Below are 13,221 nucleotides of genomic sequence, written 5' to 3'. Positions count from 1 at the left end.
AAAAACCTGACAATCTGTCAGCCATCCTTATGCATACCCTTGCTGATTACAAAACCTTTGACTTCCCATTCCTGCAGCTTCTATGTGGTGCATCCCCTGTGGTTGCAGCAGAAGTAGTGGCAGGTTGCTCAGATTCATGCTCTGACTGCTTAGATGCTTTCAGCCTATGACATCTGGGTTTTGGAGTCTGTGAGGGCCCCTCCAGAGACTGCTTCACCTGCAGCTGTGCAGGGGCAGACTCGGACATATGGAGAGGAGGCAGCATTGTGGGTATCGGTTGTGTGTGGGGGGAGGTGGGGGGGCGACGGTGAGATGTGGGAGCGCTTTGAGTGGTGTCCCCACTTCCATGTCCCTTTTTGCCATCATCCCTCTCCTGGGCCGCGGCCACATCACTCCTGACACTCTGCTGGACAACAGCTTGGAGCTGATCTGTGATGCATTCTAAGACCACGGCTAAAGTATCTGTCTGCCTGTTTAAAGTGGCAGACATGTTGGCATAAAGAGTCCGCACGGCCATTGTCATGGCCTGAATGGATTCATTTGTGAGCTGTGCTTGAAACTCAATGGAGGCTGCCATTCCCTCCATCTCAGACATTCCTGCACTTACCTGCGCCACTAATCCACTAATTTGTTATGGTAACTGTTGTGGCATTCTAGTTCACTTAACAATGAAATGATCATACTAGCATTGTTTTAGGTCAAAAACATAAATACTTTTTGACCTGTAGTACTTAAGTTTTGATCAAAGGACAAGGCATATTTGTTAACTCTTGATTTGTCAATGATCCAGACAGTGGAAGTCAATATGATTGGGTCTGGCACAGAATTTGTGGCTGTCACTGTAGATTGAGGAGTACAATGTCCCTGGCAAGTATCACTACTCATTCCCCTTCCCGTCTCATTGCTACTCTGGAAATAATCTTGTGTAGAAATTGCTACCCAGGCTTCATTACATTTAATTTAACTTATGGAGGATCCTGAAAGTAAGAATGCATCAAGAGCTGAAAGTGTGCCTCGCTGCAAATTGAAAATTCAATTTATCATGCCTTTGTAACCTAGGCTTGAAAGGTAAAAGACACCATTTCATGACCTTTTTTCAATGAATTTGCAAATTTAATTTTTAAAAATATCTATATTTTTGTTTTCAGTGTGATCTTTTAATGAACATATATACAGTTGCAAAAGTTACCCTGATATCTAATAGAAGCTGTTTTTTTTATTAAAGAATAGCTTGTAAAGTGTTTTTGGCAAACTACTTGGAGAATCTGATTCCATCATACACACAAAACTATAACATGGAATGAACAAGTCAGTTTACATCAAAGTAACACTGCAATGCCTCTTCTACGAAAATGAAGAGCAAAATGAAATTTAGCTGCTTCGTTCCAGGTGAACTGCACTTCACCCATTTTACCTCAGTGCTACCAATCCCTAGGAAAAATCCACAATAGCATCTCTTTAAATCCAGTTCTGGCACCAGTAGGTCCATGCTAGCCCTTCCCCTCTCCTAGTTGTTCTCTTTAACTCTTGTTCAAGTTTCATCTCATGTTGTACATGTCCATGTCTCGTGATTTCGAAATCCCAGTAGAATCACGTGTTTTACATTTATTAGATGCATCTGTATCTTTGCACATCTATATTGTTCATTGTCTGACATAGAATTTACAACAGAGAAACAGGACATTCGGCCCAACAGGTCTATTCTAGGGTTTATGCTCCACACGAGCCTCCTCCCACCTTAGCAACATATCCTTCTACTCCTTTCTCCCTCATGAACTTATCTAGCTTCCCCTTAATTGCACCTATGCTATTCGCCTCAATCATTCCATGTGGCAACGAGTTCCACATTCTCACACTTTCTGAGTAGAGGTTTCTCCTGAGATCCTTATTGGATTTATTAGTGACTATCATATTTATGGCCCCTAGTTTTGGCCCCCACAAGTGGAAACATCTTCTCTATATCTACCCTATCGAACCCCTTCATAATTTTAAAGACGTCGATCAGGACATTTCCCAGTCTTTTCTAGAGAAGGGCCCCAGCCTGTTCAGTCTTTCCTGATAGTTGTACCCTCTTTAGTTCTGGTATCATCCTTGTAAATCTTTTTTGCATCTTCTCCAGTGCTTAGATATCCTTTTTGTAATATGGAGACCAGAACTGTGCACAGTACTCCAAGTGTGTTCTAATCAAGGTTCTATATAAGTTTAATATAACTTAGAGTCTTAGAATGATACAGGACAGAAGGATACCATTCAGCCTATCTTGCCTGTGCCTCTTTGGTACAGCTATCCAATTAGTTCCATTACCCTTCTCTTTCCCCATAGCCCTGAAAATTTTTTCCCTTCAAGTATTTATCAAATTCTTTTTTGAAAGTTACTATGGAATCTGCTCCCACCGTCCTTTCGGGCAGTGCATTCCAGCTCATAACAACTTGCTGCGTATTTTTTTTTCTCTCATGTCACCTCTGGCTCTTTTGCCGATCACCTTAAATCTGTATCCTCTGGTTACTGACCCTTCTGCCTCTGGAAACAGTTCCTCCTTATTTACTCTATCAAAACCGGTCATGATTTTGAACACCTCGATCAAATCTCTTTTTGAATCTTCTCTGCTTTTAATTCTGTTCCTCTAGAAATGAACCCCAGTGCTTTGTTTCCACTTTTTATGGCTTTGTTAACCTGCGTTGCTACTTTTAATGATTTGTGAATCTGAACCCCAGATCCCTTTGCACCTTCACCCCACTTAGATTCTTATTTTTGAAGGAGTAGGTGGCGTCCTTATTCCTCCTACCAAAATGCAACGCCTCACACTTATCTATATTGAAATTCATGTGTCTTGGATATTCAGTTTACCCTGGTTCAGATTTTACTAAATGACTGAGCTGAATGACGTGAATACAGATACCCTCTTTTGTTTGTTGTTGTTAGCATTTTAACCACATTTCTAATAAATCATCTGGTTCATTTATGAAGCTACAGCAAATATATTTCATAATAGAAGTGAATTTACATGAGTTGTTCCCTCTTTTGTAGACTTTGGCCTTCGTGGCTACTTCAGGTGGTGGCATGTGTAATATGAAATCTGTTCACAGTTTAATTGAAGCATTTGATCAAAGTGTGACTCTAAAGTAAAGTTTAACTAATGTAACGCCAGGTCCTTATTTGTACATTCCTGCCCGAAAGCCAAGCATGACTATTAAATAAACATTATCTGAAAGATTCCTTGTTGTTTAGGAGGTTTAAAGTAATTATACCAGAAAAACCAATTGGAGAGGTCCAGAGTTATCAACAAAGATGTAACTTTAAATCAATGAAGCAGTACACTGTCCTAGCCTCACAATGTTTGATTTTACAGAACAACTCGAGTTTGGCCATTTTAACTTCATAACAGTTTGAGTTGTTAACAGGTTTTAGAAATAAAACAGTAAAAGGTGGATGGAATGTTTCCTCTTGTCTTTTGTTATTTCACTCAATCTTATTATCGATGTTTCACTTAGAAATCAAACAGTCTGAAGTAATTACAATTGGCTGCGCTTTTCTCTTTGTTGATTTTTCAAATATTTTTTGTTTAAACAGTAAGCAATGGGGGCACTAGATGGGAGAAATGATTGCTGGTTAATTATTGAATTTAATATAAGTCTGTCTTTACATATTTAACTTTTTAAGGGTTATAAATGATGAGATTATCATTAACTTTTTTACCGTTTTGAACATCTAAAATGAAATGCTTGCAATGATTGTGCCACAGTGTGTAATTAAAGAGGATCATTGGTGTGACTTTAGGACTAGAAGACTGTAGTAACCTTGAACAGATTTTGTGAAATTTAATCTGCACAATGTTAGAAACTGCTTTCTATAAAATTGATTGTTTAAAATTTTAAAAATACTTGACAATTTCCAGCGGCATTACAGGGTGAGTGAAGACGAGTGCCACTCATTTCTGTCGAGGTTTCTCCTAATTGTCGGCTGTAACCAGAAATGATATAAACAACGGTGTAACATCACCCATCTCTGCCCCTGCCTCAGTTCATCTGCTGCTGAAACCCTCATCCATGCCTTTGTTACCTCTAGAATTGACTATTCCAATGCTCTCCTTGCCGACCTCCCATCTGCCACCCTCCATAAACTTGAGGTCATCTAAAACTCTGCTGTCCGTCTCCTAACTCGCACCAAGTCCCGTTCATCCATCACCCCTGGGCTCGCTGACCTACATTGGCTCCGGGAACACCTCGATTTTAAAATTCTCATCCTTGTTTTCAGATCCCTCCATGGCCTCGCCCCTCCCTATCTCTGTAACCTCCTCCAGCCTTACAACCTTCAGATCTATGCAATCCTCCAATTCTTGCCTCTTGCGCATCCCCGATTTTAATCGCTCCACCATTGGCAACTGTGCCTTCAGCTGCCTAGGCCCTAAGCTCTGGAATTCCCCCCCTAAACCTCTCCTCCGTTAAGACGCTCCTTAAAAACCTAACTCTTTGACCAAGCTTTTGGTCACCTGTCCTAATATCTCACTATGTGGCTTGGTGTCATATTTTGTTTGATAACGCTCCTGTGAAGTGCCTTTGGATGTTTACTACATTAAAGGCGCCGTATAAATGCAAGGAGTTGTTGTCATGTCCATATTTATAATGGGAACTGTTTATGGACACTTGTTGCACTGTAATAATGCCCTCCTGCCAATAGTGGTAGTGCAGTAACTCCACTGGTGGGACAGTGTCATTACAGCATGATAATTGTACATAGGCAGTTTTTATTATTATAAACTAGCTGATCTCCTGTGGCGTTGCACATGGGACGTCAAGGCAAAGTGCTGTATTCCGGTTGAGGACGATTATAAATTGGGGGAATAATTGGACCCTGGCAGAGAGAAGGATGGGGGGAGGATGCATTGAGAAGAGGGATGGAGTAGGGGAAGGATGGTGAGGAGTACAAAGGGAGAGGAAGGGAGGGACCAGCAGTTGGGGAGGGTGAGATAAGTAGATGGTGAAGAGAAGGAGACAGGGAGAGGAGGGAAGGCAGTGAGTCGTATGGGAGAAGAAGGGAGAGGGAATGGGGAAGAGGGATGGGGAAGACCACAGGGGAGGAAGAAGGAATGGATAAAGGGACAGGGAGAAGAGGAGTAAATTGAAGAGAGGGGGTAATGGGGGAAGGAGAATGGAGACGGGGAGACCAAAGGCAAAAAAGCTACTTCAGCAGTGGGGTGGGGGGTGGGGTGGCGAGGGGAAGGAGGAAGGTAGTTGGGGGATGGGGAAGGAGAGAGGTAGTTGGAGGGTGGGGGGGGAAGGAGGAAGGTAGTTGGGGGTTGGGGGGTAGGGGAGGCCTCCTTACCTTCCCTGGGCCTGGATTTTCATCTCGGGGCAGAGAAAGCAAAGCTTTCCTGCCAGTTCTCACTTCCCACCAGACCCAATTTCCAAATGAGTTCAGGGGAGGATTGTGATGTTTAGGCTTCAGTTTTACCCTCACTGGGGCAAGGATGTTGTGAAGGCCCTGATTTTATACTTAGTGAGGGGGTGGAGGGGGCTACACTTTGGTCATATTTGTGCCATGTGCAAGGGGGGAGGGCGGGAAATAATGTGGTCAATCCAGTTGTCAATTTTCTGCCTGTTGTGGGAAAGGAAGGGATCGTTTATGATGCAGGTGCACTGGTCAACTTTATTCCAATGCCAGTTCTCACCAACACTGCATCCCATCTCCGGCAGCTCCACACACAATTGGCCAATCAACCAGCACTTGTCAAGATACTGAGATTCAAAGCCCATCTGTCTCTCATCACTCTCTGGTTACAATGTTATGTTGCAACGGGAGACAAGATTGGATTCAGTTTCATCAGCTGAGGCCTTAAATATCTGCTTAGTGCTCTAAGCTTCCCTCCCTTGGTGCTGAAATGAATAACAAAAAAGTTCCATAGCACCATTGTGAAGATGCTTCCTTGGGGCAGGGGAGAGAGGCTCCATAATCTGCTGTAAATGCAGACACCATCAACAGGAATGGAGGTGAACCTGTGAGCTGATGGAGCTGGGCGAGAACTGAATTATTGCCTGAGGACACCAGATTATGTTTAGAGGAGGGGAAGGGAACTGCTTATTTTCCTCAAGTGGGAGAAGACTTGGAAGACTGTGTGAGTAGGTGGGAAATACAGATGCCAATGCACCTACAGGCATGGGATAAAAACTGCAGCTCTGGTTAAGATCCCTACTGGGTAACAGTTATAGCCACTTCAAGATGAAATATGGAATTGATGGCTGGGTGGGATGAATTACACTTTCAGAAAGCAGTAAGGGGTAATTCTGAGACATACTTACATTCAAGTTTTTGTTTTTGCACTACATTTTCACAATCTCAAGCAAACACTTACCTCTGGTCCTCATTTGCGACAATGTGATTAGAGCTTATGCATTCCTGTGCTGCCACCCAGTGCCTCAGTGGTAGAAATGCATGCAGACTCTCAGGGCCTCAATACTGTACAAGGAAGAGGTACAACAGCTAACGTTATGTGACAGAATTTCTAACATCGTAAAGGCCAATCACAATGCCACCTACAGGTGCAATAGGTACTGTAGGTAAATGTTCACACTTTTAAAATGAGTTTTTCCGTTGTCAAAGCCCGACAGGAGTTTTCATTGCATTTTGAGTTGGAGCATGTGACCCACTCTGCACTTTTAATTTGTAATCGATAGAAATGTGCCTATAAATTGATCTTGGAAAAAATTGACTGTGCACACAGATATGAGTTCCTATATATTTGGAATACGAAATAGGAGTGAGTCTCCTTAATTTTATTTTAAGGGGATAAATATCTGAAAAATTGTAACAAGAAGTCTCCATGGAGTTTCGTATTAAAATGTGATTTATTTTTTGTTGCTCAGAGATGCTATTCTTACCAGCTCCATCAACTGTGTAACGAGCTTCTTCTCAGGATTTGCAATTTTCTCTGTGTTGGGCTATATGGCGTTCAAGCATGGAGTTGATATTTCAGAGGTGGCAACAGATGGTAAGCACTTTATATAGATTTAACTGTACATTTTAAACTTAATGTCCTATTGTCGGAGTACAGACCACAGAAAACACACAAGTTACTCAGAGGCTCAGAATGCAGACTTTTTTTTAAAATGGTGATGAAAGGTTAAAATATAACTTATGATGTGTATCCAAAGAATGACTTATTTATCCAGTCATGTGAAAACTAATAAGAGGAAAAGCAGCTAACATGAATAATGAACTGTGGATGTCAGGAAGGCTACCTACATAATGGTCAGTGTTTTAATCCAGTGGGACCACACTTCCGAAGTCAACACCAATTTATCAGGAAATCTGTATAAAAAGGCGCAGCACTTTGTATAAAAAGTGCATATCTGTTACTCCTGTAAATTTATATAAGGTTTATTTCAGGATTTGAGTGGAGGCAGCTGTGGAAAGGATGACTTTTTTTTGCAAAGAAAAAAAAATCCACTTTCCAAAAAAATCCTTGGTCTGGATATTTTCAGAATAGGAAAAAGTGTGCTGCAGGGATGTGCTCCTACATCATCATGGAAATGAATAATTCCATACTGGTCTTCAAACCTTTGATGGGCAATACTGCTCAGCTGCATGTTTACCTATGCCTCAGACTTATGACCCAACAAACTATTAGTAGAATGAACATTGTAGATTCAGTCATCTCAATGCTGAATCACAAAAGAATGTATATAATATTTATTAAGTCTAGTATATCGTTTCATGTGAAATAATGCACAAAAGTAGATTAAAATCACTTGGCAGCCCTGCTAAAAGTAAACCTTTTTTCTTAAATGGTCTGTGCTGTTCTAGCCAGTTCTGCTACATCGTGAATTTAATTCCATTTTCCACACAGTCCAAGAATTAACGGCCAAGATCAGCTTTCCAGAAAATCAGGATACTAACCTCATGAATTTTGTCTATTTTTTTTGTTGTGGTTGAGCTACAATTAATCTTTTTGTAGAAATATTGAAGGACAATCTGGCTCAGCCCATAAGATGACGGAAAACTCTTACCCATGATCTAGTGTAATATTATGGGTTCTTTGCCACTGGGTCTTTTCAGACTCGGGTAGGTGACCCGAGTCAGACCACACTGCAAGATCATAAGAAAGCAAATAAGGAGCAAAAGCAATTCGGCCCATCACACTCACCTCTGCCACAGACCCTATATAATCTACACCATCATGGGCTCTGCCTCACCTATTTAATCTTCTGATGGAAAATTCTGCATAAATATTCTATGATCAAGCATAACTCCATAACGTCTATCGACCCCACATCTCCATTACTCAATACATATGGTTGCAACAACACCCCTCTTTGTGGCCCCACAATACAGGAATCATTGAGGTATATTTTCAACTTGCCATCCGGGCATACAACAAATGATGCTCGTTACAAAAAACGCCCGATTTTCATGTCCACTGAGCTTCAAGGGAAACGGGGAGGGGGGGGGGGGTGGGGGGCCGCGGACGTTCTTTAACGGGCAGCTGATCGTAACTTCAGTGTTACGCCCAGTGGCAAGTTGAAAATCTACCTCATTGTGTTCAGCAGTATAATTGATTATCTCAGTGTATACCTATCCCTTTAACCTTCAACCCTGTTGCTAATCAGATATTTATCCAGCTTTCTTTTTAAAGGAGTTGATTGGTGTTGTATTGACTGCTTTTTCTGGGAACCTATTCCCTATATCCACTACTTTGTGGGGGGGAAACAATCATCTAATCTCCAGCCTTGTTTTGGCATGTTAATTTTTAAATTTTGTCCCCTAGTTCAGTGTTTACTCTTCAAGTTAAATAACATGCTTTTATGCCTCATCTGCACCTCCCTGAATAATAATGACAACCTCGATCATGTGCCTCCTCAATCTACTGACTATTTCGTTATAACTTTGAGCCCAGCATCCCAGAATTGTCCTTGTCACTCTTCAATGAGCCGATCCTAATCCATCAGTGTTGTTTCAAAGATGGGGGCAGGTGGGCAATTTTCAACTTCGCTGGAGTACGGAAGTGGCATCGCATGTCGGGCGCCAGTTATAGAAACCGCCCGATTTTCCTTTCCCAAATGGCCCAACCCTCATGGCCAGTTTTACGATCAGTGCAACTGTCTAGCCTCAGCTCACAAAATTACCCCTATCATCTCTCCTCACAGTGGTAAAAGGCCAGGTAAAATGTTCAGATATCTTGATGTTAAAATAAACTAATGCAATGAGGTCTGGCCTTTGAAAAGACATTTATAATTTTCAATTCTTCATCAGTTTGCCCACAAGATCCTGTGTTCACATCAAATATCATTTTCCAGCCTCCTGGAATAAAAATAACTGAGTTAGCTCAGGTCCTCCTATTTACCATGCAAATAGAAGCAATCTGTTCATTAAAAGTGGCAGATTAGTCCATCAGGCCATAAAATTTAACCACCTACTGCTCCACATTGGGTGTTAATACTCTCAGTGTTTGATCACACCATCCTGTTTATGCAAATAAAATCATTTTGACTGACTAAGATCTATCACAGCATTTGTTGTTGACAGCTAGTTTATTTTGCAATTTAGGTGAAAAGCTGTAAATCCAGTGCAAATGTTTCAGTGAAATAAAGCTGAGCCTTGCCTCTTCACCTGTTGAATATGTATTCATGCTTCATTCAACATTACTGATCTCTTTATCTGAGGATTTTTAAATGATTGGAATTGGCCAGCTATACACTGACACTGATGTTAGGCAGCAATCTCATCTTCTGATCAACTTTACATCCAATTTGTAATTTTAGCGAATCAGAAAACAAAATTTTTGTTTGAAAACCAGAAACTTCTGGCAGATTAGATATTACATTACTATGACTACAACTTCTGGATATTTCCTTATAACTTAGGAAACAGTGATCATAATATGAATTTCACATCCAGTTTGAGTTTGAGGATCTTGGATCTAAAACTACTGTATTAAACATATACAAAGGCAATTTCAATGGCATGAGGATAGAGTTGGCTGAAATGGACTGGGAAAACAGATTAGAAGGTCTGACGGTGGATGAGCAGTGGCAGACATTATAAAGGTATTTTATGACTCTCAACAAAAATATATCACAGTAAGGAGGAAAGACTCCACGAGAAGGTTGCATCAAACATGGCTAACTAAGGAAGTTAAGGATGGTATCAAGTTAAAAGAAAAGGCATACAACATGGCAAAGATTGGTGGTAAGCCCGAAGATTGGGAAAACTTTAGAAACCAGCAGAGGAGGACTAAAAAAAAGAGGGAGAAAATAGAGAGTAAACTAGCAAGAAATATAAAAACCGACAGTAAGAGCTTTTACAAGTATATAAAAAGGAAGAGAGTAGCTAAAGTAAGTATAGGTCCCTTAGAGGATGAGACTGGGGAAATAATAATGGAAAACAAGGAAATGGCAGAGACATTGAACAGATATTTTGTATCTGTCTCCACAGTCGAAGACACTAAAAGCAAACCAATAATAGTGGATAATCAAGAGGCAAAGGGGAGGGAGGATCTAAAAACCATCACTAAAGAAAAAGTACTAAGCAAGCTAATGAGTCTAAAGGCTGACAAGTCCCTTGGACCCAATGGCTTGCATCAGAGGGTCTTAAAAGAAGTGGCTACAGAGATGGTAGATGCATTGGTTGTAATCTTCCAAAATTCACTAGATTTTGGAAAGGTCCCAGCGGATTGGAAAACCACAAATGTAACACTCCTATTCAAGAAAGGAGGGAGACAGAAAGCAGGTAATTATAGGCCAATTAGTCTAACATCTGTCAATGGAAAAATGCTAGAATTGATTATTAAGGAAGTAGTAGCTGGACATTGAGAGACTCAAAATAAAATCAAGGAGAGTCAACATGGTTTTATGAAAGGGAAATAGTGTTTGACAAATTTATTAGAGTGCTTTGAGGAAGTAACGAGCAGAGTGGATAAAGGGGAACCAGTAGATGGAGTGTATTTGGATTCGATAAGGTGCCACATAAAAGGTTACTGCACTAGGTAAGAGTTTATGGTGTTGGAGGTAATATATTAGTTAGCCAATCCTCTAGCCATGCTAATAGAAAACAGAGGGTCGGGATAAAGGGGTCATTTTCAGGATGGTAATCTGTAACTAGTGGGGTGCCGCAGGGATCAGTGCTGGGGCCTTAACTATTTACAATATATATCAATGACTTGGATAAAGGAAGCGAATGTACTGTGGCCAAATTTGCTGATGATACAAAGGTGGAAAAGTAAGTTGTGAGGAGGACACAAAGTGTCTGCAAAGGGATATAGATAGGTTAAGCGAGTGGGCAAAAATTTGGCAGTTGGAGTATAATGTGGGAAAATGTGAAGTCATCCACTTTGGTATGAAGAATAAAAAAGCAAAATATTATATAAATGGAGAAAGACTACAGAATGCTGCGGTACAGAGGGATTTGGCTGTCCTCGTATATGAAACACAAAAAGTTAGCATACAGGTGCAGCAGGTAATTGGGAAGGCAAATGGAATATTGGCCTTTATTTCAAGGGGGATGGAGTATAAAAGCAGGGAAGTTTTGGTACAACGTACAGGGTGCCAGTGAGACCACACCTAGAATACTGCGTACAGTTTTGTTCCCATTATTTAAGGAAGGATATACTCACATTAGAGGTGGTTCAGAGAAGGTTCACTAGGTTGATTCTTGGTATGGAAGGGTTTTCTTATGAGGAAAGGTTAAGCAGGTTGGGCCTAAACTCACTGGAGTTTAGAAGAATGAGAGGAGATCTTATTGAAACGGAAGATTCTGAGGGGGCTGGGCAGGATAAATGCCGAGAGGATGTTTCCCCTCATAGGGGAATCTAGAACTAGAGGGCATTGTCTTAGATTGAGGGGTCGCCCATTTAACTCAGAGATGAGGAGAAATTTCTTCTCTGAGGGTTGTGAACCTTTGGAATTCTTTGCTCCAAAGAGCGGTGAAGGCTGAGTCATTGAATATATTCAAAGCTGAGTTAGACAAATTTTTGATCATCAAGGGAGTCAAAGGATATGGGGAACAGGCGGGAAAGTGGAGTTGAGGCCAGAATCAGATCAGCCATGATCTCATTGAATGGCGGAGCAGGCTCGAAAGGCCAAATGGCCTGTTCCTATCTCTTATGTTCTTATTTACATAGCACCTTTTTAATGTAGCAAAATGTCCCAAGGTGCTTCACAGAGATGCATCCAAAAAAAATGGATGGCGAACTTAAGGAGGAGATATTAGAAGGGGTGGCTAAAAGCTTGATCAGAGATGGGTTGTAAGGAGCATCCTAAAGAAGGAGAGGGGAAGGCCATTAACGAGAAAATCCCAGAGCATGGAGCCAAGGCAGCTGAAAGCACAACCAATAATGGAGCGTAGGGTGTGGAAATGCGCAAAAGATCAGAGTCAGAGGAATGGGACTTGGTGTAGGATAGGTTATGTGCAGCAGAGTTTTGGATAAGCTGAAGTTCACGGAGGGTGAAGGATGGGAGGCCGGACAGGAGAGCGTTGGAATAATTGTGTCTGCCTGTGACAAAAGCAGCTGGGCTGAGACAGGGATAGAGCCAGGCAATGTTACAGAGGTGAAAGCAAGCAGTCTTTGTGATGGAGAGGATGTGGGGCTGGAAATACAGCTCGGGGTTGAATAGGATACTGAGGTTGCAAATAATCTGATTTAGCCTGGGATGATGGCCTAGGAGGAGAATGTACTTGATGGCTCGGGTACAGAGTTTGTGACAGGGGCTGAAGACAAGGGCTTTAGTTTTCCCAATGCTTAACTGGAAGAAATTGCAGCTCATCCAAGACTGGATGTCGGAGAAGCAGTCTGACAACACAAAAGCAGTGGAGGGGGCGAGAGAAGTGGTGTCACCTGTATAGGTATGGGCACACACATAGAGGCTGAGCCCATGTCTCCAGATGATGTTGCCAAGGGGCAGCATATCAATAAGGAAGAATAGTTGGGCAAGGATGGATCTTTGGGGGACCTCTGAAGAGATGGTGCAGGCAACCGAAATATGAGATAGTGACAATTATTTAACAAAGATTTTGGGAACAATTTTGAAGTTTTTTTGAGCAGAATATTTATTCTTTTGAGATTTGTACTTCAGAACTTTCCTTAACCATCTTTGTTGTTGTAAAACTACAAGAATCTCACATTTCCATCTTCAGTTAGGGTTGCCACCTTTTGGTAAGTCCAAAACTGGACTGGGAGCAGAATAAAGACTGAATAGAGGGTAGAATCATAGGTGAGGTTTTGATGTTTAC

At 41.4% G+C, this 13,221-nt stretch overlaps 1 protein-coding gene across 1 annotated transcript in view; it reads left to right on the top strand.

Moving 5' to 3' along the window:
* The window catches only part of slc6a2 (solute carrier family 6 member 2), a 135,327-nt gene that overhangs the window by 88,671 nt on the left and 33,435 nt on the right, over window positions 1-13,221 (top strand). The window contains exon 8 of the mRNA XM_067997869.1: window positions 6,861-6,985. Within this exon, the coding sequence (XP_067853970.1) occupies window positions 6,861-6,985 (125 nt within the window). The remainder of the gene's footprint in view (window positions 1-6,860; window positions 6,986-13,221) is intronic.

This window comes from Heptranchias perlo, chromosome 16 (assembly GCF_035084215.1).
Source record: "Heptranchias perlo isolate sHepPer1 chromosome 16, sHepPer1.hap1, whole genome shotgun sequence".
In the NCBI taxonomy this organism is placed as follows: domain Eukaryota; kingdom Metazoa; phylum Chordata; class Chondrichthyes; order Hexanchiformes; family Hexanchidae; genus Heptranchias; species Heptranchias perlo.
This window is presented reverse-complemented; position numbering and strand designations above follow the sequence as displayed.